General features: G+C 39.5%; 1 protein-coding gene across 3 annotated transcripts in view; it reads right to left on the reverse strand.

The window, feature by feature from the left end:
• The window catches only part of LOC100553954 (hippocampus abundant transcript-like protein 1), a 58,883-nt gene extending 35,109 nt beyond the window's left edge, over positions 1-23,774 (reverse strand). For 2 of the 3 annotated variants that reach the window (XR_010003449.1, XM_062972102.1), the window contains exons 1-5: positions 23,298-23,774; positions 12,383-12,475; positions 10,521-10,583; positions 3,164-3,291; positions 2,774-2,888 (exon numbers count right to left, since the gene is read on the reverse strand). Coding sequence is in view for 2 of the 3 variants with exons in the window: in XM_062972102.1 (XP_062828172.1) it covers positions 2,774-2,888; positions 3,164-3,291; positions 10,521-10,583; positions 12,383-12,475; positions 23,298-23,495 (597 nt within the window). In the remaining variant the exon portion in view is untranslated. The remainder of the gene's footprint in view (positions 1-2,773; positions 2,889-3,163; positions 3,292-10,520; positions 10,584-12,382; positions 12,476-23,297) is intronic. The other variant, XM_003216499.4, reaches the window with a different exon arrangement.
• Positions 23,775-24,645: the final 871 nt, after the last annotated feature.

Below are 24,645 nucleotides of genomic sequence, written 5' to 3' on the forward strand. Positions count from 1 at the left end.
GTCTGCCGGTCTGATGATAATACGGATCACATTATGCTTGGACCAGAAGCCCAAATTAGGAAATTGTAGAATCACATGCAAAATTAGAGCACATTTGTTCCAAAAGCAGAAATCAAATTAAAATATCATAAAATGCAATCCATTTTGTGCAGCAATTTGGGATTAGGATATCAAATAGTATAAAAGCCAAAGAAACATTCAAGGTTTTTCTTAAGAGGATGGAAATGTGGGTCTCTGTAATTTCCTACCTGCCTGAGCACAAAAATATGGGCACAGAAACATGTGGCACTGCCACAGCATTGCACATTATTTTAGCAGAACTTAGCCACAAGGGCAGCATGAGACAAGCACTGTTTACTCTGACCTAAATCCAGCTGTTACTCTTAACTACAGTAGAGACATTTCAATCAATACCTATCCAAGTTCCATTAGCATAAAGCAACACCGTGTATGTTCATTGATTCAACTGGTCTAGTTCAGTTGGAAAATAATGATTAATTTGAGCCTCTCTCTTATTCCTCAATAGTACTTTAACACCAATGAAGGTATGGAAAAGAAATAAGTAATTTACATTCTAAATTACATTACATCTAAATTAGGCAGAAAAAGGCTTCTGGCTGCCTGAAACGATTAATTGTATATAGTTGTTGGTTCCCAACACACACACTCAGCAGCCAAATAGCCCTCAAAGACTATCTAAAATGCAGCAAAAACATAAAACAGACATAAGGCAAAGGGCCCCACACACACATCCAAAACAATAAGCAAGCTCCTGTCAGTGCCTGGCTAGCCTACAGTATGCAAAACTTCTCTCTCTCTTTCTCCAGCGCAGGCTCAACTCTCAGCTAAAGCTAATCAAGTCTCCTCCTCTCTCTTTCTCCAGCACGGTGCCAGCCTGTCTGCCTGCAAATCTAAACTGAACCTGGTGCAGAGTGCCCTTCTCTTTCCCTGCCCAATCGCAAATGGAGGCTATGGCATGGTGTTCAGGAATTTAATTAGCAATGGCCATGGGTCCACCTCCACCTCCTCTCCGCCCCTCCCTTAGCTCTGATTGATTGAGAGGCATCCCAGTAGTGCACAACCCTACTAGCTAATAATAATACTGTCAGCATTAAGAATCTCAGTATCTCAAACATTCAATTTACCTTCTATAATTCCACACTGAAGCATCTCTACTGTACAGATGCCAAAAATGCTGGTTTTATTCATCTGATGAATGAGACTACAAGCAAGGAAAGCTACTATTGTAATAATAAATGTGTTTCTTTATTACTTTTCACATGCCATAGTAACACATAGAGTACTCTTTATCCAAATGAAGTCATGAGCACAAACTGCAAGGGAAGCTTACTACGGAACATTGCTATCATGGCAAACTGTGGAAACCCACCAATTCATCAACATTTTGTTCAAAAAGGAAGGCATGCCTATTCTAACATCATAAAACCTCTTGGTGCATGTGAAGAGGAAGGCAAATACCAATTCTGGATCCCAAGTTACAGCTTTAACCTATATGATTGCCTATTTTGTCAATACATGACAAAAATAGGCAATCATATAGGTTAAAGCTGTAACCAAGAGGTTTTATGATATTAGAACACTTCACTCTTACTCTCCTTCAGAGAGCACAAAGGAAATTATCACGACAACCCCCAATCTGCTACTATACCAATAATTTCCCTCTCAAATGTCAAATAATTTTGTAACTCAGAAGAGATAGATGGGCATGCATGCCTTACAAGGGAACTTATCAGTCCAGCAGCTTCCCAAACCAAGTAAATAACAAATTACGCACATAAAATCATTGGTGACTAGATAAATCATCTTTTCCAATATATCCATTTAAAGTAAGTCAACAAAGCAGTTACAGCTTAAACAATACAGCTTAACTACTGTCAAGTTGGCTTCAACATATGGCAACCTTATGAGAGGCCTCCAAGGGCTGCTATCATCAACAATCCTGGGTCAGGTAAGAGCCATGGCTCCCTTGATGGAGTCTATCCATCTGCAATGTGGACTTCCTTTTTTCTGCTACCTTCTACCTTACATAGACCCTTGCCCTTCATGGCTGATAAAACTTGGAGGAACTGTTTGTCAGTGGTTCCGGTCCTTCCTAGAGGGTCTGGTCCAGAAGATAGTGCTGGGGAACTCCTGCTCGACCCCATGGCCTTTGTCCTTTGAGGTCGGATGTATTTGTATGAATCCCACCCATGGGAGAAAAGCAGGATAGAAATGAATACATAATAATAAAAATAATAATAATAAACATTATTGTTTTTTTCTAGTGAATTGTGTCTTCTCATAATATGACCAAAGTATGACAACCTCAGTTTAGTTAGTATGGCATCTAGAAAGAGTTCAAGCTTCGTTTGCTCCAGATTCTTTATATGCTTTACTGAAAGACTCCATGACACAAGCAATCTGGTAAGTAAACTTATCCAGCTATATATCCTGCAATAGGATACCACACACCTGATATAGATGACTGCAAAACACAGGTTCTGGTTTCTTGACTACGAGTTTAGGAATGAGAAAACTCTAATATTCTATTCTTCTTTAATCACCTCTGAGGTTGCTATAGTTGTAAGGGAAGCTATCCTTCTCTCCCTCCAAAGAAAACTGGGTGAACTACACTGAAGTGCTATCTATTTATCTACAGCTGCTTGTTTTTGTAAAAATGAACTTTCCAATCAATAATACAATGCAACAAACAGAATAGCTACCTGCAAAGTGATAGTTCTACATTTTTAAGATCTTTAAGAAGATGTCTCACCAGTCCATATGCCGTGCTTCTTTCATGTTCTTGTGTTATGTCTGCTACATAGGCAAATATTACAGAGAATGTAACAGCAAAAATTCCAGATACCGAAATCATAGCGAAATACCACCTGTAGAGTTAAATGACATTTGTTATAATGTAACTATGCAAAAAGTCTTTTTACAACTATAAGAAACATTAACTTAGTTATTCCACCATCCCTAATTATGCATTCAATTTAGAACATCCCAATTAAAAGAACGGAGCCAATACCCTTGGATACAGCCACAGCAATCGAATTCTACTTTGAGATAAATCACTTCCCTGAAGTAAATTACCCTTAGAGAGCACTCTTCTCATTTCTTCAACATGCCAAAGACCCCTACCGTCATTTGTGCCACTTACCATGGACTTATCTTCATTAATGGAATTGGGACACAAGTGAAGAAAACGGTAACCAGGAGGAATGACTTTCTTCCCCAGACATCTGAGAGAGCACCTATAAGTGGAGCACTCATGAAGGATAAAAAACCCTAAGGAAGAAACAAAAGTATTATAAATCTATTGGTTCCTCTTATGTCTGTAGTATAACAATTAATCTGAACAATATAGTACCTTATGTGTTACCTTATGGAAAGCACCTACTTATAAAGCATAATTTAAAGGAGCTAAAGAAAGCAAACTGGGAACAAAGATAAACTGTTTACACAGGGCAGGCCAACAAGCCATACAGCAACGAACACTCAAATAGTTCATTTGAAATCTGGCTACATGCTAGGAAAAAAGGTGAAGGCTGCTTCCATGATAGTAGCAAAAGTGAAAGTTGCTATACAAGTAGATGAACTATTCACTGCAATATGAGTCTCAGCAGGATGAGAAATGCAGTTCTTCTCAACAGAAAGTGGCATGTTTCAGAATCATAATATGAAACTCCCAATAGCTACAGATTATCACAAAATCAAAAATCATTTTGTACAATGAACAAGGATAACCGCAAAGCAAAGTGGATATAATGGAAATACAGATGAAAACAAATTGAACTTGCACACAGTATGGAGATAATTCATTCAAAATGTAAGAGGAAGTAACAGATGCTACCAAACACTTAATTTTCTCCCCAAAGGCCAAGACTGGCAAAATTTTCTGACTCCAAGTAATATTTACCCCATCTTTCAAACATTTTTCCAGAAGTGATATAGTTTTAAACTGAAACACCTAATTTAAATACACACAGATAATATCAAAAAATAAAAATCATTCAAAATGGGCAGTTTGAAACAATACATGGATGAAAAATGATGTTAAAAAGCCTTGGCAACAAAGTCTTTACCTGGCATAGAATGATATCAAAACCACACACTAACTAAGCTTCTTTAGGAATTGGGTTGATGATGCAGAGAAGACATTTCACTGACTATCTCATCCTGTTTCAGAACCCATGGTTTTCATTCTAACCTAGTATGTGGCAAGAAAAAACAAACCACTAAATCTGGCATATAAATTTGGAACTATTCCAGACTCATTCTATTATCAATGAGAACATAATCCCATCAAGAGTCAGTGATCTAAGTACAACTAATAATGTGGTGTTGAGTTATATTAACACAATTCCTTAATATGACTATGTCTCAAAGACTGGCTCTTTCATCTGGAACCAAAAATTTAGGTGCCAGTTCTCTGAAGAAATCAGTGACATGAATTCTCTGGAAACCTTCCAAAACAATGGTAACACTGAGATCTATTTAGTAAATAATTAAAAATGCCTCATTAGTTTTATGCACTGCATACATTCTTCTTCCTTAGTCTAGCATTTATTTTATTTACTTACTTTATTTATTTACTTACTTTATTTATACCACGGCTTTCTCCTCATGAGGACTCAACCAACTGCCAACTAATTATGAGAGGAAGCTATTTTGCTTCAAGGTAGGGGTGAGCAAATTTCAGCTTGTGAGCCACATACAAAATCCCATGGTTTAAATATAATACTTTTTAGGGGAGCTGGAGTGAATTTCCCCTCTTGCCACCATGGGAGGTTTTTTAAAAAAAATTGGAAGTAACTTTTTAAAATAGGCTTCTCCTGCATCTAAAAAGGTCCAAAGGGCCCAAAAGACATAGCAGAAATGCCCCCATTCCAACATGGAGATGCTGGGTAGCGTTTGAGAACAAATGAGGAAGTACATCTCTCCCCTTAGCCCCCAGTTGCTAACCCCTATTTTAATGTCTCCACTGATCATTCTTGTAATGTGGTAACTATGGTATGTTGAACACTGAGGTATTGGAATGAAAGCTTTAAAATCAAATATAAGAAGTGACTGTTTTCTAACAGGAAAAGGCAAATGGAAAATAAAATACAACAGTTATTTCCTTGAGCACTGATGTAGTCAAATAAAATGTGTGTGTTTCTGCTCTTTAAGCATAAACCCTATTCTTGACTATTGTAACAATTTTCAAGAGAGGCAGGAAACACAGAGTGTACTGTATATAATGGAAAGTCTAAAAATATTAGTAAAAAAATAGACCCCTCAAAATTGGATTGACTTATTCACAAGTCAATATATGTATCTCACCTTCACTCTTATCAAAAAAAAAAGAAACATGCCGTTCTCTGAGCAGAATGATGAAAGATGCTAGCTTAGACTGTCCCAGGAGGATTTAAGAAGCACCCCCTAAATCAGAGGTCCCCAAACTAAGGCCCTGGGGCCACATGCGGCCCATCAAAGCCATTTATCCAGCCCCCGTGGCGGTGGCGGCTCCCTCCTCCTCCACCGAGGAAGGCCGTACGGTGCAAGGGAGGAGGGAAAGGCACACCTTCCAAAGCTTTGCTTGTTTATAATATTTTAATAATTATTTAATTAATTATTAAGGGATGCTTTGCTAGTGCTTTTGGTGCACAAAAGCAGAAGGGGAATGGACTAAATGGCCCAAGGGGTCTCTTCCAATCTTTATTATTATTATTATTATTATTGACACAATGACGTTGTATGACACAGCAAACAAGATAGATATGCTGGATTTCGTATCACAAAATCACAAGTCGGACACTTCCCAAGTGTCTAGGACTGTGTGATGTATTTTCGGATGATGCGTGCAGATCCCAGCAGGGTGGCCTTTTGCAGTTGGCAGATCGTGATTTTGTCAATGTCTATTGTTTCCAAATGCCGGCTGAGATCTTTTGGCACGGCACCCAGTGTGCCCATCACCACCGGGACCACCTGCACTGGTTTCTGCCAGAGTCTTTGAAGTTCAATCTTGAGGTCCTGATAGCGGCTGAGTTTTTCCTGTTGTTTTTCGTCAATGCGACTGTCACCTGGGATGGCGACATCAATGATCCAAACCTTGTTCTTTTACACAACTGTGATGTCTGCTGTGTTGTGTTCCAGAACTTTGTCAGTCTGGATTCGGAAGTCCCACAGTATCTTTGCGTGTTCATTTTCCACAACCTTTGCAACCATTATTATTATTATTATTATTTTATGACACAGCAAACAAGATAGATATGCTGGATTATTATTATTATTATTGACACAAAGACACAGTATAACACAGCAAACAAGATATATATGCTGGATTTCGTATCACAAGTTGAACACTTCCCAAGCATTTAGGACTGTGTGATGTACGATGATGATGATGATGATGATTAACAACATTGAGGTTGGGTGGCCATCTGTCAGGGGTGTTTTGCTTGTGCTTTTGGTGCACAAAGGGGTTGGATCAAATGGCCCAAGGGGTCTCTTACAACCCTCTTTATTATTTTTATTGTGATTATTATTAACATTGAGGCTGTATTTGTTCCCGTTTTGTTTTTTTACTTCAAAATAAGAGATGTACAATGTGCATAGGAATTTGTTTGTAGTTTTTTTTCCAACTACAGTATAGTCCGGCCCTCCAACAGTCTGAGAGACCGTGAACTGGCCCTCTGTTTAAAAAGGTTGGGGTTCCTGTCCTAAATTCTCTTCACTACTTCTGGTCTTTTATGAATGCCTGGGGCTGAAAATTATGGCAGGGGTAGTCCTTTAGTATCTCAAAACAACACTGAGGGTAGAGGGGTTTGGTACTTCGTTCACTTTGACCAAGTTCTCACCTTTCACCACACAATTCAAAACAAGTGGATGGTTCTTTAGTTGGTAAGAGTTAATAATGTTCTTGAAATTTATTAGAAAAGGAACCATCTCCTCCTCTGAAAAGAATGGTGAATGGCCTTCTGAATGCCTGGAAGAAAAAACAGTGGTGGCGGCCAATATCAAACTGCCTGAGGCTACACTGGCGCCTTTCCCTCTCTGTGGATCTATTCTCAACTTTTCCACGGGTCATATCAACATCCAAAATTCTGCACCCCAAAAATGCAAAAATTATATAAGTGGTTGACGTTCACATGAATATATACCATATAGAATTCAGAATTCTAACTTGAAGACAAAGGTAAGTGAAAGCGGATGCACCTTGTCAGGTATAAAGCTCAGTTGGACTTCCAATAGTCAGATCAAATAGGAATGAAAGACAAAAATAATTGAATGCATCATGTGAATAAAGGTAAGTTACATGTCACTAATTATGTGCAAGTTAAAACAGGATTGAAAAAAACCTTCCCACACACACCAAAGAAATTAAGAACCAGACTTCCAATTCCCTTTAGTTTCCCTTCAAGCCTACTTTTAACATTACTTAATCTTCAAGGAAACAGCGCTTGGAATCCCAGCCTTTTTCCTGAATTGACCAATTAAATAAAGAATAAGACCATTGTTGGATTGCACACTATAAACTGATGTAAATATGAAATAAAAATAAAAGTACAGTAGAGTCTCACTAATCCAAGCCTCACTTATCCAAGCCTCTGGATAATCCAAGCCATTTTTGTAGTCAATGTTTCCAATATATCGTGATATTTTGGTGCTAAATTCATAAATACAGTAATTACAACATAACATTACTGCGTATTGAACTACTTTTTCTGTCAAATTTGTTGTATAACATGAAGTTTTGGTGCTTAATTTGTAAAATCATAACCTAATTTGATGTTTAATAAGCTTTTCCTTGATCAGTCCTTATAATCCAAGATATTCGCTTATCCAAGCTTCTGCTGGCCCGTTTAGCTTGGATTAGTGAGACTCTACTGTAGCATCATATTTAAAGTTAATAGCATGCAATATCTTTATCACTATCAAGCCTGGTTTGTAACTAGTGTTGTTTCAGTTGAAGTTTACTATCTTGCAGCTTAAAGATGTAGAATACTTTCTGTTTAAAGATGTTGTACAAACTATTGCCCTCCAGTATAACATTAGTGAATGTCAACATGGGGAAAAAAACATCCAGCACTGAACAAAACCATTTTTCCCTGGAGACAAAGCAGCCATTTATTTTCTTACATCCTAGAGCACGAGAGAAATTGTTAGACATCTAAAGTATAATGCTTGCCAAATCTGTTCTGTGTTGCTGAAGTACAGATTACTGTAATTGCCTGGCAGGAAACCCATGCAACTCTTAGTTAAGTAGCATAATGCCAGTCTCAAGGTTGCTCTAACCTGATTTTTGAACAGGTTGAAATTAAAATTCTCCATTTAGCATAAACAACCCACAAACACTTTGAAGCCTCAATACCACACTTCATCATGTAATCAGAATATTTTGGAATTCTGAATGTTCTACACCTTAATATGTGTCAATGATAGTTGTTTTCCACTTCTTTACATTTACTCAGGAAAAAAAATCAAGTCTCAGGCCCTCAACATCTGCAATTCCTGCCATGTGCATCTCACAACAGTCCAGACCCATGCCTGCTATCTCTCAAAAATACAGTGATATTGATGCAAATATGATATACTCAGATCTCATAAGCAACGCAGTTATACTCTGCTTAAGTTATCTGGTCCACAATTGGTCAAGAAATCCCACCTTAAAAGAAAAACAGAGGTGTAACACGAACCACAACAACAGCTATGTTTAAACATATTCTTGCTGTTAAGACCAGGACATAAAATGGATGGCTGGATGGCCCTACTGGAAAAAAGTTCTATTATCACCTTCCAAGCTGCTACAAAATGTTCTGCAACCTGCCAGGGGCATGTGGGTATTCTATGTCTTACAAGCAGCAATCCACTTATGCACAGTAGATTCAATCTATCATCCCCTTTTCTAGTCATTCCTTCACTTTTTCTACAAAATCCCCAACTTTTGGTAAATAACTTTTTTCCAAACACCCCCAGTAATTCCACCCAGTTTCATCTGAAGAGCAGAATTTTTGCACAAGATGTCACACATACATTTTGGTTTGTACTGGATCATCATGTTTTTGGCAACTTTAATACAATACTTACAATCTCAGACATTATGCAAGTTAATTATCCCTTTTCCAGAAATCCAAAATATTCCAAACTCTAAAATAGTCTACATGGATGGCTGAAGTAAAAATTGAAGTAATGACACCTGTGTTTTCTTATGATTCAATGTATGAAACCTTGTTTCATGCACCAAATTAAAAAAAAAACTGTATAAAAAGACTTTCAGACTATGTGTAGATGGTATATATGAAGCATAAATGCATTTTTTATTTAGAGTTAGGCCTCACCTCCCAAGATATCCCATTATGTACATATATGCAAATACAGGCATCTCACGCATTTCAGAGAAGAAATAATCAACTTATATTATTCCTCTAACAGACAGCCATTGGGAAATATGGAATGTAATCTCCTTTCAACCAAGACAAAAGAAACTTAGGGCAACAGCTTACAAATTCCATAAAGTTCCCCAATATTTAAAAAGCCAGGAATTAGAAACAGAAAACACACATATGTTCTCCAGTCAAAGTCTAGTTTACCTATTTCTGATTAAAATTACACAAACTATTTTTTAAAACATATGCAAGTATTTCAACTTTTTGATAAAACGCTACAACTTTATCCCTTAGAACAGGCTTGCACAACCTGCAGCCCTCCAGCTGTTTTGGCCCCCAACTCCAAGAATTCCTGATAATTTGACAAATTGGCTTCTGGGAGTTGGAGGCCAAAACAGTTGGAGGGCTACAGGCATGCTCTAAGGGATAAAGCTGCAGCGTTTTATCAAACATGTTGTAATACTTGCAGTGATGTTAATCAGAAATCTACAATTACAAGAAAAGAAACTGGGTTTGGATCGAGCTTTACATAGGTCACTGGACTCCTGACACTTAGCAGTTAGCAGGGGTCGGCTGAAATTCTGAACAGACCTCTGGCTGAAACCAACCATTAGATGCCTGCCCCCCCGGGGGGGGGGGGGGGGGGAGTCTGAAATTACACTCAGCAGAGTTGCCACTCAGCTGAGCCATGCCAACTACAACAATAACTATTGCACCTGGCGGCAGCAGCACTGCAACCTGCCAGAAGCTCAGCTTTTGCCCCATCAGGCTTGGGGAATACAGCTAGGAAAATAAGTCTGGCAGAAATAACAATTTACTTTTTGTTTATAATCATTTGCACGAGGTCTCTAGATTACTTTATTGCTCCATTTGTTTTCTAGATGTTACTTATCACTGAACGTTGTATGGATAGCTACTCTGAAGTAAACCCCACTAAATTCAACTGGACCTACTGCCAGAATTGTTTATGTGCAAGAATTAAAGCTTTGTCACCTAAAATATATATTGACATACTTTTTTAAAAATCAGAAAAATTAATCCTGAAATCCCATGTCTACTTTGGTATCATTTCTGTCATGCAGGTAACATGCAGGTATAATAGACATAAACCGTCACTATGCAAGAGGTTCTTTGAAACATTGTTACCTTCACTCCCTGGATGAGGCCATTCATTAGAAATGTATGCTGAGGAAAAGTTTCACGTAAAACCTAAACAAGCAAAAATATTATTAAAATTAACTTTCAACTAAAGCAGGTATATAGCAGGTATATATTTCACAGCTGCAAAAACTAGGTGAATACTAGGGACCCAATAGAAGTTTTCTGCTGGAGGAAAAGAATTGGTAGGGTTTTTTCTACAATTCCCTGTTCTCAGTGCAACTCCAAGTGCTACCTGTAGCACTGTTCTGGAAGGTCCGCTAAATTGACAGAATGTTGTGGAAGGTTGTGCTGGGTCTTAAGGCAATGGGAAGATTTGGGGGGGGGGGGATCTCATCCTGTTCCCTTCCCTTAGTGACATCGGAACTCCACTAAGTGCAAATCAGGAACCATCCAAGCAAAATATATGTAACCATCGAAACAGCATCTTAGGTAGATTTCAATTGCTTGAATAGTTGCCCAAAATGTCATTAGTATTTTAACAATTCAGCAGATTCTACAAAAAGGCTATTTTTCCACTAAACAGTCACAAAGATGCTATTTAAATACATTTTCCACACCATTCCAGTCTCTAGAAAATCAGCAATACTGATCTGCTGCACAGAAAAAAACGTATGTTAATTGTTTTTATTCTCCACCCCCCCCCCCCCCCAAGAGCCAGCTACTTTTTTCTGTACAAAAATCAGAGTGTTTGATCTATCTAGCCAGCCAACTCGGACTCGCCAAGGTTTCTCCACAGTTTAGGCAGGATTCTATCTGCTACTTGAAGATCCTTTGGGTTCTCCTCCATATTAACTAAGTATGTGAAGATTCCAAAATTGGATGAGAATGGGCATTGTCAGAGTGCTATGACAGAACTACACCTACAGTAGAGTCTCACTTATCCAACATAAACAGGCTGGCAGAATGTTGGATAAGCGAATATGTTGGATAATAAGGAGAGATTAAGGAGAAGCCTATTAAGCATCAAATTAGGTTATGATTTTACAAATTAAGCACCAAAACATCATGTTATACAACACATTTGACAGAAAAAGTAGTTCAATACACAGGAATGCTACGTAGTAATTACTGTATTTACGAATTTAGTACCAAGATATCACAATGTATTGAAAACACTGACTACAAAAACGCGTTGGATAATCCAGAATGTTGGATAAGCGAGTGTTGGATAAGTGAGACTCTACTGTATTTATAATAGGTACATCAGCAACAAAGGAACTGGGGTAGAGGGGAGAGCTCCATAATACTTATCAGGTAACTCTCAAATGTACCACCTCCAAGAAGAATTCTAAAACAGAAAGGAACCTTCAGGTGTTCTTTCACCCTACAGTTATAGCACTGAGGTGCCATTTTAAATACCATGGCTGCATCCTACACAGGATTGTTCTTAGTAGCTCTACATACATCTAGAATTCTTTGGTTTCTTATTTCAATTCCTTCTATTGCTTAGAAGCTTCTTTTTAAACTCAACTGAGTTTTGGGATGTCTAGGAGATGCACAGAGCTGCAGTCCAAGAGAAGTTCTGCATAAACCTTTCACACAAACACAATGATTCTAACTTAAATGTCATGGTTTCATCTATGAAATAATGGAATTTGTAGTTTTGGGGTGGGGGTGTTTAGAATTCTTAACCAGGGAGCTCTAGTGACTCAATACACTATGACATACAATACTCTGAACCGCAGCACCTGGGGCAGTATACCAACCAAGTAAAACCAGGGCATACTCTGTTCAGCCTCTGATTTGACACAGGATCTGGTGTCTTAACTCAAGGTAATTAATTATAATTCCAAACACAGTTATGAACACATCTTTGTTAATGAAAAACCCCAGGTAAGAAAACTCACTGTGAGCATGGGTGTTGTGAGCAGCCCCCAAGCAAAGAACTCAAGGAAGATGACAATCACAGCATGGTACACACTTGGCCGGCCAATACCTTGCTGTTAAGAAAGAAATCAATGTTAATACAGCCCAGTTCTTTGAAACATGATTCTAAAAACATTTTAAATGACATAAAGCAGAACTGCATTTTAATTTAAGAATAGAGCCAGAAGATTTCTTTGTCAAATCAATTAAGAGTTAAGCACTCGCATTAAGCCAGAATACCACTATAAAGTATTTGACAATTAGTACTGCAACAGGACATCAGTTCTCACCATATTTCTAGAACTCTCAAAATGTGTAATTAAATTGATTCTGCAAATTTGGAGCAGGTAAAACATGACAAATACATCATTGCAGATTTAAAAAAAAACTCATGACCCAAACCTGGATCACTAAATTCCGACTGAAATAAAAACCATGGACTGCATATAGGGAAAATGCACATAATCAAAAAATGGTTTTGTGTCCTCTTTTTTTTTTTTTAGAAGCCATGAGATTAAAAATGCTCAGCATGCTTACCTGAACTGAATCACATATATGATTTTTAACACATTTACTTGATGAAGAGACCACTAAAGCTTTGGAAGCTTGCATAATGTATCAAATGTTTAAACTGAGTTTTAAGTCATGGTTTTATACGCAATTTTTATTCAATTTGTGGGTTTTTTAAGATGTACTTTATATTTTATGTTTTTAGACACTTTGTGCCGGGTGTAAGCCACCCCGAATCCCTTCAGGGAGATGGCGACGGGATACAAGAAATAATAATAGTAATAAGAATAATAATAATAAATTATGGAGTTGTCTCAAAATCGATTGCTTCTTGAGGATATTAAACTAACTGGCATTTTCTTCCAAGGAGATGTTTGTGAAGTAATTATATTTAACACATTCAGTTGTCTTAATAATTCATGGCTTTTGAGCAAATTTCTCAAAAGTATACAGTTTACCACACAGATAAGATATAGCATTGAGCAGCCCTTTTCCAAATTCTGAAATCAAAAATTGTCCACAACTTTGCTTTGTATTAGGTTCATGTACACAAATCTTTTTTCATGGAATATAAATTACTTTTAGGTAACATATGTAAGATGTATATGAAGTGAACATAAATTTTGTATTTAGAGTTTGGTTCCCCCTCTAAGATATCTCATTCTGTATGTATATGCAAGTACAAATATTTCAAAATCCAAAATACCTCTGAACCAAGCATTTCAGGTAAGGGATACTCAACCTATATAATTCCTCTAACACATAATGGCCATTCTGGGAAACATGTAAAGCAATCTCTTTTTAACCATCAGAGAACAAAAGCGATTTTGGTGTAACTGCTTACAAATTCTGGAAAGCCCCCAAAGATTAAAAAGCCAGAAGTTGGAAAGTTGTTTCATGTTTCATCTAAAATATTATCATCAAGCTATGTGTATAAGGTGTGTGTGAAATACAGATTTAATGTTATGACTTAGGCTTCATCTCCAAGATATCCCACTATGTATATACAGTATATGTAAATAGAGGTATTCCAGACATGCCTGAAAAAATATGAAATCCAGAATACTTCTGGTCCCAAGCATTTGTACAAGGGACACTGTCAGTATATTAATTGAACAACTAGTGTGATGTGGATGGCAGAGTGATTTTCTGCTCTAACAGATGTTAAGACTATAACACCCATCACCTCTAGAAAAAACAGCCATTGGACTTAATGATGATGAGAACTATCATCTGTTATAACAATTAGAGGACTCAAGCTGGGAAGGTCTGCCAGTCTATAACTGGATGACCTTCACCAGTGACTATCTGTAAACAGTGTTGAGTGTCTCTATCGCAGATCAAACCAGGTAAAAATTCACACCTCTTTTTTAAAATCAATATTTCGTCCTTAAAAAGCCCCATTTGTGCATCTTCTTTTGGCCATGGAATAGATTTCTGCCATGTTTTGGGGTCTTCTTTCCTTGTTTTATGCCCATCAAAAGTCAAAAACAGGAAGTTTTTAGAAAACTCCAAACGTACCAAGACTAAAATGGTCCAGGAGGAAAAGACATTTTTCCTAGGGCATTGACAGCACTGTGGAAAAATATCTGCAAGTTAACCAACTGTCACTGTGCAATACTATTCTGTGGAAAAGAATTAACAAAGTGTTATTCTATTCATCTACCAAATAGAAACACAATTTTGCCTACAAATCTGAACAGCTTTTAAATTGTTTCCTTTCAGCCACTACATCTTTCCCCTTCTCAAAAATGATAAAACCACAGCATTCTGTATTTAGTGTACATATAAAATCTGTTGTACATGCAGATTTGCTGCAGACAGCAAAAATGACAAAATACTCTGCAACATCATTGACTCCCTATACAGTACTCAGTGGTTTTCTTTTTACCAAATTAAATTTGAAATGTAGTATAACTTGTATTACGAGCTGTGGAGGTATGTGTGCCAATAGCAAATATTTTATATGTAATTATTCAATCTATTTAATTAACTAAGTTTGATGTGTATTTACATTCATACAGAATCATCACAGTCGAATAGGTCAAATATTTTCTGAAAATGATAAGTTACTGCAAAGACGATCATCAATCCATGTGAAATATTAAGTGTTATTTTACACACCACTCTTATCATGATGACTCATGCTACAGGAATTTCCCCAAAGTTATGCCTACCCCAACCACAACAGAGCTGAGATGGTGGGTCCCTGTTTTGATTCTGCTGCACAATGGTTAATGTTAACTGGACTGGGAGGCATTCTCCCTTTCCAAATGCAGCCTGGACACATCCCTGTTGTTTGCTCTAGAGAGCTAAGAAACATCAATGTGATTTTTATTTATTTATTTATTTTTGCATTCCCGTAGGCTGCAGTGGTGACAGGCAGGAGCGAGAGAGAAAGTCATACTGCACCAGCAGAGTTCTGCTAGCAAAACACTGGAGTTCATCCAGAACACAAATGATGTGTGAGTAAATTTTTAAAATGTAGCTGGGACAAAATTAAAAGCAAAAAATAATGACTATAAACATCTTCCTGCTCTTACTATATTTTATCTAAAAACACCGATCTCAAAATTTGTATTTTCTTTCTGCTTCATCCATCTACCCCCTTCTCCTAATACTACACAAAAGATTGCGTAAAACCTGATTTACCATTGCCGCCCTCAGCAATATCAATAATCTACTATAAGGTATGCCCACTCAGAGATTATCACTATGACTATTCACTTTGTTCTCCTCTCCATTTATTTTAAATGACGGTAAGAAATGGAAACTACATCCATTATATTGTAAGAAGTTTCTACCACTTGCTTTATGACAAATCAGTATTTCAGTTTCATTTCCGCTGAATGTGTCATCCACACCCAATTCCCTTTTTGACTAAAAGTATTATTATTATTATTATTATTATTATTATTATTATTATTATTATTACGAAGAAGAAGAATATGGTTATTTATACCCTGTTTTTTCTCCACGAAGGAGACTCAGAATGGCTTACATTAAAAGTATTTCAATACAATTTTAAATTCACAAATATATAAACATTAAAACAGAATTAAAAATCAATTATATTTTTTAAAACAACAGTTAATATCTATAAAATTGATTAAAATGTATTCAGCACTCTGACTGGATCTTTAAAAACCTTCTTCCTTAAAAGCCTGTCTGAATAAACAGACTTTAGCCTGCCACCAAAAGACCAACAAAGAAGGGGCCATTGTGGCGTCCCTGTGCAAGGAGTTCTAGAGTTGAGGGGCAGCCACTGAGAAAGAAGGCCCGCTCTCTCCTTTCCACCAACCAAGCTTGAAATGGAAATGGGACCAGGAGAAGTGTCAAAAATATTAAAAATTAACTAGGTATTTTTAATTACAAAAATGTGAGTCAAGCACTGAAAGGGTTAAATAAGCTAGCATCGCCCTGAGGAGAGTTAGTGGGCCAAAGCTAGTGTCGTCCTGTGGAGTGTGAGGTAGGCCTGGTGTGAGAAGCTTCGGTGAGAGAAGCCCCAGGTTGAAGGCCTCGTGGCTGAAGGCCTCATGTGTGTAAAGTGAAGGCTCCTGTGTGTAAAGCTACTGTATGAATCTCCTGTGTAAATTCAGTGTGAGAGGAGGCTCTGTAAGAGCAAATCTAGAAGCTGTTTATCTGTATGAAACCCAGTATGGAAGCAAAGAAGGCAGCATAAAGAACTTTGTGTTATGGAAACCTTATTTGTAAATAGTGCAACCATATTATTTTGCTTCAAAGAAAGCCTCCAAAGGAAGACATAACATTGGTCTGTGTGTTTTTGTTCTTTTTATCACTTTTGGCTACTGGTGCTGGCTCATACTTCTGCTAATAAGCTACTCTGCTATATGTTTATGGTGAGGGCCTTTAGTTAATAAGCCCACTCAACAACAAGGGCCTATCCTGAAGATCTCAGAACCTGGGCAGGCTTATATAAGGAGATGTGGTCAGCCAAATAGCCTGGACCTGAGCTGTATATGGCTTTAAAGGTCATAATCAGCACTTTGTATTGTACCCAGAAACAAACTGGCAACCAATGGAGCTGGTGCAACAGGGGAGTTGTCCACTCCAGTAGCCAGCCCCAGTTAGCAGCCAGACTGCAGCTCTTTGCACCACCTGAAATTTCTGAACACTCTTCAAAGGCAGTCCCATGTAGAGCATGTTACAGTAATCCAGATGGTAGGTAACTAAGGCATGTTCCAGTGGCCAGACCAGACCCCTCAAGGAACTGGCGCAATTGGTGCACAAGTTTTAATTGTGCAAAGGCACTCTTGACCACTACATATAATGGGGCCTCTAGGATCAATCCTAAATCCAGGAATATCCCCAACCTGTAGCCCCATCCAGGACAGGTTGGATCCCAATTCCCTGCTCTATCTCCTGACTTACTAACTAGGAGCACCTGTCTTGTCTGGATTAATTAATTAAGTTTCAAGGTGCGGGAAGAAGAAAACTTCCATTTAAACTTCCTTTGGAACCTGCCTCCCTCGAGGCACCTTCCTGCAGCCTCAGTTTCAAAAGTTGCTCAAAGGGCTTCTCTCGAGTTTGGCCTTCACCTCTGCACCCCCTGGAGGGCTCCTCCATGCATGGTGTGTAAAAGTCCCTTCCGTCCTTGCCAAGCCCCCGGATTGGACAATAGCCTCCCTATTGTCCAACAGTTTCGGTTATCCGACATTGGCCCCGCCCCTTGCCAAGCCTCCGGCGGTGCATCGGATAATACGGTGTGTCGGATAAATGGAAGTCGGATAACCAGAACTCTACTGTAAATATGAACATGTTTCTGTAAACTTTTTATTCAAAACTAGCAGCATGTACTTCTGAAATCAAACTACCAGATCAGGTAAAACTTGTATTAAGTAAATTTAAAAACCTTTTGAATCTTCTAGAGATCCCTTGAAGACTTCTTACAAAATGAACCACAGGATGATTCCTTCATTTTCAACAGCTTCTAGTTTTTATCATTTTCATTTTGGTGGCGAGATTAATAGATCTACGCTTTATCAAAAAGTCAGGATAATTGGTAAGGCATGCTAGTCTACCTTTCCCCCGTTTCTTTCTGTTTTGCACTTTACACTTGCTCAGTAAGTTATTCTGGAGGCAGGGGCTTTCCTTGCCAATTGTACATAAACACACACACACCTACAACAGGATCATCTAGTATAGGATCCTATTAGTTTCCAGTTCACACATGTCGCTGAAACACAACTCTGAAAGTACTATCCCCTGCCCTCCTTCTCCATCCTCCCCATGCAAATTCTGCAAAAACAGAACAAAACAACCTCCTCCCAAATACAAAATAACCCCTCCCCCAAAGCCCACTTCCAACTAGACAGAAGGCAAGAAAAGGGGGCAATACGTTGGATTCCCATAAAAAAACTTCGTTTTTAAAAAGTCCCTTTGTCAGAGCCTTTCTTTATTGAGGTATGCCTGTATTATGGCTGCTCAGGGCTGGATATTATGAATTAAAATGAAAAACCTCGAGCATGTGACTGAGAACACTAAGCAGTCTTAAGACAACCACCTCAAAGGAAGCCTAACCAGACAGCTTAATGACAAAAATGAAATAATATGAGAACAGATTTCATAACAGAGGAACCTACTTGAGGATAAACAGGAAGAGTAAGATACAGAATAGAAAATGTAGTTTGATAAACTCAGTGTTTCTCAAAGTGATGGTTCCTGAACTAATGCTGGCCCATTAAGTATTGGCTGCTGCTCTGTGGAGTTTTCAGCAAAGAGACAGTTGTACCTAATGAGGACAAATCTGCTACTGATCCATGAAATATTAAGGATGGGAGAGAATAATCGCTGGTTTCCCACAGTGAATGACTTGCCTAATTTGCAAGGTGTGATGATGGACTTCCAAAATGCCTATAGGTTAAAACCAACCAAGAATTATACATCTGGTTAAACATTCCATTTAAGTTCCTGGAACTTACTTTTTCATATGTGTACACTTACATTCATTTTACCAAAGAAATAAAACCTGGTATCAGTGTAATAAACCTCATAAAGGAAATGCAAGGAACTGAGAAGGATTTTATTAGCCCTTCCCAAAATACTGCTTTATTGCTCTGTTTGGGGTGTGGGTAAGGCCTAAAGTGTAGTTTTCTGTGCTGAGGCAAAGTCTTAAAATCTATTAGATAACCAGAAAAGAAGAAACAATGTTTGCAATATTCTGCTGCAGGTGGGTATGAGGAGGAGAGGGGAGGTTTGGGAGCATAAGCTCTCATGAGAAATAGGTTTCTGTGGACTTGGACCGACTTCCCCAGAATCAAAGCCCATAAAATGTTCTCAAGATGCTGCACAGTTCAAAGCAAGATGGAAAATGCATCTCCATTCCTTTTCACATCACCACCCCCTTTTCCTTTCATATTATGTCTTAACTCAATTGTAAATCTAAGGGCGAGGGACTACTTTATCATTCTTTTACTTTCACAGAGACAGTGGTTATTATGTACCTTCAAATCATTTGAGAGCCATGGTGACCCTAAGGCGAACCTACCTCAAGGTATTTCTTGACAAGATGTGTTTAGAAGTAGCTTACCATTCCCTTCTTCTGAGACTGGGACAGTATAACTTGCCCAAGGTAATGTGATATAAACAAATAAAAATACAGGCAGTCCTCAAATTAAGAACAAGGTTCTGTAAGTTTGTTCTTAACTTGAATTTGTCTATGTATGGATAGCATAGGGAAGAGTTAGCACCCGAGGTGTTTATTTTGCTGTCTATGCCTGTTCAAAAGATTTTACTGCACTTTTGTAATGTAATAATTTTATTTTGAAAAATTTGGTTTGTTGTGGAAACAAGGATTGAAGATAAAGCTTCAGTGGAAATACCTTTTCCCCAGGATAACTCTTTCAGAAGCGAATTTCCCTTCTAAGGAGCAGATTTCTCTCACTTCCTGTTGTCTTGTCCCTTTATTAACTATAAGTCATTTGTAAGTCCTATGTTTGTAACTCTGGGACTGCCTGTACAGGCTGAACATCCCTTATACAAAATGCCAAAATACTCCAAATTTGTCCACATGTGTGATTGAGATAATGATACTTTCCAACTATTCAATATACGAACTTTTTCCTGTACAACATTATTACATATATTGAGCATAACATTATCTCGAGGCTACATGAGTAAGGTGAATATGAAACACAGATGAATTTTGTGTTCAGACTTTGGTCCTATCTCCAAGATATATCATAATGTGTGAATATACACATGCAAGTACTCCAAAATCTGGAGGGGAAAAAAAACCAAAAACATTTTTTCATTCCAAGCATTTTGAATAAGAAAGACACAACCTGTCATAACAACCCCCACCAAGGCCAGTCATGGACTCCAACCTGGCTCCACAAATCTGGAAGCATGAGACAAAAGGGTGCATCTACAGTAGGCATCCATATTCTGGCTATGTCTTGGATTATTTCCTAATGAGGTCTAAGGCACCTGCAAAAGTATGACTTGTGTGCATCTATGGTTCCTTTTTCTTTTTGATGGAGTGTTCCTATGTTCCATCCTCAACAGCCACTTTATACTGGGGCGAAGAGTGGAGGTATTCAGCCCATGATGATGAAAAAATGCATAAAGAAATTTCGCTCCATGCCTGATCTACAGTGTCTGACCCTACTTTGACTGCCATGGCTTAATACTGTGGAATCATGGGAGCTGTACCGCCACTCCACAAGGTGTCTTGCTTTCTCTGCAAAAGTGTGCTGATGCCTCACCCAGCTATAACATTCCCAGCATAGCATCGAACCATGGCAGTTAAAAGTGGGGTCAAATGGCATGTAATTCTACAGTGTAAATGCACACTGGGAAGGCCAGGGTTCAAGTCGAGTTTTAAGGTTCAGCTGTTGGATAATAAAGGAGTTTTATGGGGAAGGTGGTAACAGGTTATGAAGGTTTGGTTTTAACCATGTTTTAAATTTGGCACTGTATGTTGTATTTTGTTGTAAGCTGCTTGCGAAGAAAGGCAAGGTAAAAATATCTTTTTATATTTTATAATGAAGATATATACAATATATATCCATACACATAAGAACAGTGAAAATATGTATGTGTGTATGTGGTGGCATGTCCACTTACACTGACAAGCTCCCGCCTCCACAAACAGCTGTAGCTCATACTATGTAGGAGACACCAATGGCTCTCCCTCCATTGACATTGCAGCCCACATCCCAATGTTCCTTTCGTTCTCCATTGGTGTGGAATTTTCATGACCCCGCCCACTGCCTCCCCTTTAACCCTACATCTAGGGTGCACTATGAATCCAAACAATGATTAATCTGGAACAAACTTGGCATGCATACCCAATATGCTCTAATTTGAATACTGGTGGATTTTGAGGGGAATTGGCCTGGGCATTTTGGAGTTGTAGGTACTGGGGTTTACAGTTCATCTGCAATCAATGAACACTCTGAACTCCACCAAAGATGGAATTAGACCAAGCTTGGTACACAAAGCCCCCATGACCAGCAGAAAATACTGAAGGTCTTTGGGGAAAATTCACCTTGATTTGGGAGAGTTGTGGTTCACCTACATCCAGAGACCACTGTGAACACAAACACGGATTGATCTGGGCCAAACTTGGCACACATACCTGATATGCCGAGGGTTTTTTGGGGGGGAGGGGGGGTTGACCTTCCTTTCTGGGAGTTGTAGTTCACCCACAACCAGGGAAACAGTGACCTCCACCGATGATGGACCTGGACCAAACTTGGCACACAGAACCCCCATGACTAAGTCAACCTACTGGAGTGGTTTGAGGGGACTGACTCACCATAGTGGGAGTTGTAGTTTACCATATAGCAGACAGCACACTGAACCCCACTGAGGATGCATACGGAACAAATTTGCCAAACATAACAAACTTTTAAGTACTGATGGAGTTTTCAGGGGTAAACCTGGCATGACTCAAGTTGTAGTTCACCCACAACCTTATGCATTTTGTACAATGAAAACAATGACTTTATCAAATAACCCAGGCAACGCAGTGTACCCAAGCTAGTTATTTAAAATTTCTTCTGTCTCTCTTCCTTCCTTTCTTTTGTCTTCTTTTTCTTTCATCCTTCTCTACCTTCATCAATGCTTCCTTCCTTTTCCTGTGGAACTCCCTCCCCAGTGACATCCGGCAGGCTCCATCCCTTCTGGATTTTAGAAAGAAACTAAAGACCTGGGTATGTGCCCAAGCGTTTAACGAATAAGTTTTTACGGCTTCAACACAGTCTGGATAAAGGAACATGCACAAGGTCTTTGGACGAATGGATTTAGGCATTTCTTATGTTTTAAGTTTTGTATACTGTCTCATGTGTTTTAATGCTTAATGTAAATTGCTTTTAATTGCTTTATGTTGTATTGGACTGTATTGTTGTTTTATTGGCATTTAATTTTTGCCAGGTCTCTAAGCCGCCCTGCGTCCCTTTGGGTGAAAAAGGCAGGATAGAAATGACATAAATAAATTTCCCTTCTTTTATATACAGTAGGGTCTCACTAATCCAAGCCTCGCTTATCCAAGCCTCTGGATAATCCAAGCCATTTTTGTAGTCAATATTTTCAATATATCGTGATATTTTGGTGCTAAATTTGTAAATACAGTAATTACAACATAACATTACTGGGTATTGAACTACTTTTTCTGTCAAATTTGTTGTATAACATGAAGTTTTGGTGCTTAATTTGTAAAATCATAACCTAATTTGATGTTTAATAGACTTTTCCTTAATCCCTCCTTATCATCCAAGTTATTCGCTTATCCAAGTTTCTGCCGGTCCGTTTAGCTTGGATAAGTGAGACTCTATTTTATATGGTGGGGTAAAAATATCTTAAAGTCCTAGCTCTGCTATTGAAACCCACTGTCTGCAGATTGGAGTCTCATATCTAAGGATGTACTTACACCAGGCATGGGCCACCTTGGGCCCTCTGGGCGTTTTGGACTTCAACTCCCACCATTCCTAACAGCCTCAGGCCCCTTCCTTTTCCCCCTCAGATGCTTAAGAGGCAGTTAGGAATAGTGGGAGTTGAAGTCCTAAACACCTGGAGGGCCCAACTTGGCCCATGCCTGACCTACACTTTAGCATTGTTGCAGTTCGCCACCCCATTATAATAAGCATGACTGAATACTATGGAAGCCTAGGAGTCTGGCAGAGGAGGCGAACGACCTTGTAATCCCATAGCATTAAACCCCGGCGGAGAAAGTGGGGTCACACTGCATTAATTCCAGTGCAGATGCACCCGGGGTCAGGCGGCGGGGAAGATGGCCTGCAAGGCTGGAAGGACTGGAACGGGGGGCCCTCGCTACTCAAGAAGAGAAAGAGGAAAGCGAATGGAGGCCTATCGAGAAGCCCTCATCCCTCAGAAGGGGAGGAAGGCGGGAAAACGACTCACCGAAGCGGCCGCGCCGACGGGCTTGAGTCCGACCCTCCTCCGGACCAGCATGATGCGGCTCCCGCACTTCTTGGCCGCGTCGCCCTCCACCACCGCCGCCGCCACGGTCAGGGCCACCACCTCCGGCGCTGCGCCTGGCAGAGGTGGAAGAGGAGGAGGAGGCGCAGGAGGAGGAGGCGGCTCCGGCTCGGGGCTCATGGCGCTCCCATCCTGCCCAGGCGGCGGCAAAGGCGGGGGAGGAGGAGGAGGCGAGGCCGGGGCTCCGGGCGGCCTCCCGCCGGCGGCTCCTTCACCCGCTGCCACCGTCGCGGGAGGGAAGGAGGAGGCGGAGAAAGGCCCACACGGAAGATCCACCAGCGACTACCTCTCTCGCTTTCTCTCTGTGAAGCGTCGTCGTTGCCGCCGCTCCGCGTCAGCCCTGGCCCCGCCCACTCCCGGCCAAGCCCCGCCCAAGGCATGTGACCAGCCCAGCAGTAGCAGCAACGGCGGCGGGAATTAGCTCCGCCTCTTCCTCGCTACTTCTCGCCGGAGGTGGCGTCACGCTCACAGAGAGAAAGGGGAGGGGCCTCTGCAAAGGCGGGGCCATGAGGGAGGAAGGGCGGGGCTGTGTGGTTTCTCACACCTCCAGCTCAGGGCTCTTCCACACAGCCCTATATCTAGGCAGAAAATCCTGCAATATCTGCTTTGAACTGAAATATATGGCAGTGTGGACTCTGGGCTTTTCCACACAGAACTATATCCCAGAATATCAAGGCAAAAATCCCACCTTATCTGAGTGTGGACTCAGATAACCCAGTTCAAAGCAGATATTGTGGGATTTCCTGCCTTGATATTCTGGGTTATATGGCTGTGTGGAAGGGCCCTATGTCCACACTGCCATATATCCCACTTCAAAGCAGATATTGTGCGATTTCGTGTCTTGATATACTGGGTTATATGGCTGTGTGGAAGGGCCCAGGGTGCCCTTCCACACATGCAATTATTAAAAACAACAAGTAAAAAGAAAATAGAAGAACATAGAAAAGTGGTTTCCAACTTTATTTTCTGCATCAAAACATGAAATATATTAATTCTTCTGTCCTACATTTTTAAATTAGCTGTTTAATTCATTTTATTTCAGTTCATTGTTTCTAATCATTATGACCCCTTCTGCACAGATTTGATATCTGTGGTTGTCCTTGTTTCGTGCCAGGAGCAACTTGAGAAACTGCAAGTTGCTTCTGCAAGGACATTGCCCAGGGGACGCCCAAATATTTTGATGTTTTTGGCATCCTTGTGGGAGGCTTCTCTCATGTCCCCACATGGAGCTGGAGCTGATAGAAGGAGCTCATCCGTGCTCTCCCTGGGT

This window comes from Anolis carolinensis, chromosome 2 (assembly GCF_035594765.1).
Source record: "Anolis carolinensis isolate JA03-04 chromosome 2, rAnoCar3.1.pri, whole genome shotgun sequence".
NCBI classification, from domain to species: Eukaryota; Metazoa; Chordata; class Lepidosauria; order Squamata; family Dactyloidae; genus Anolis; species Anolis carolinensis.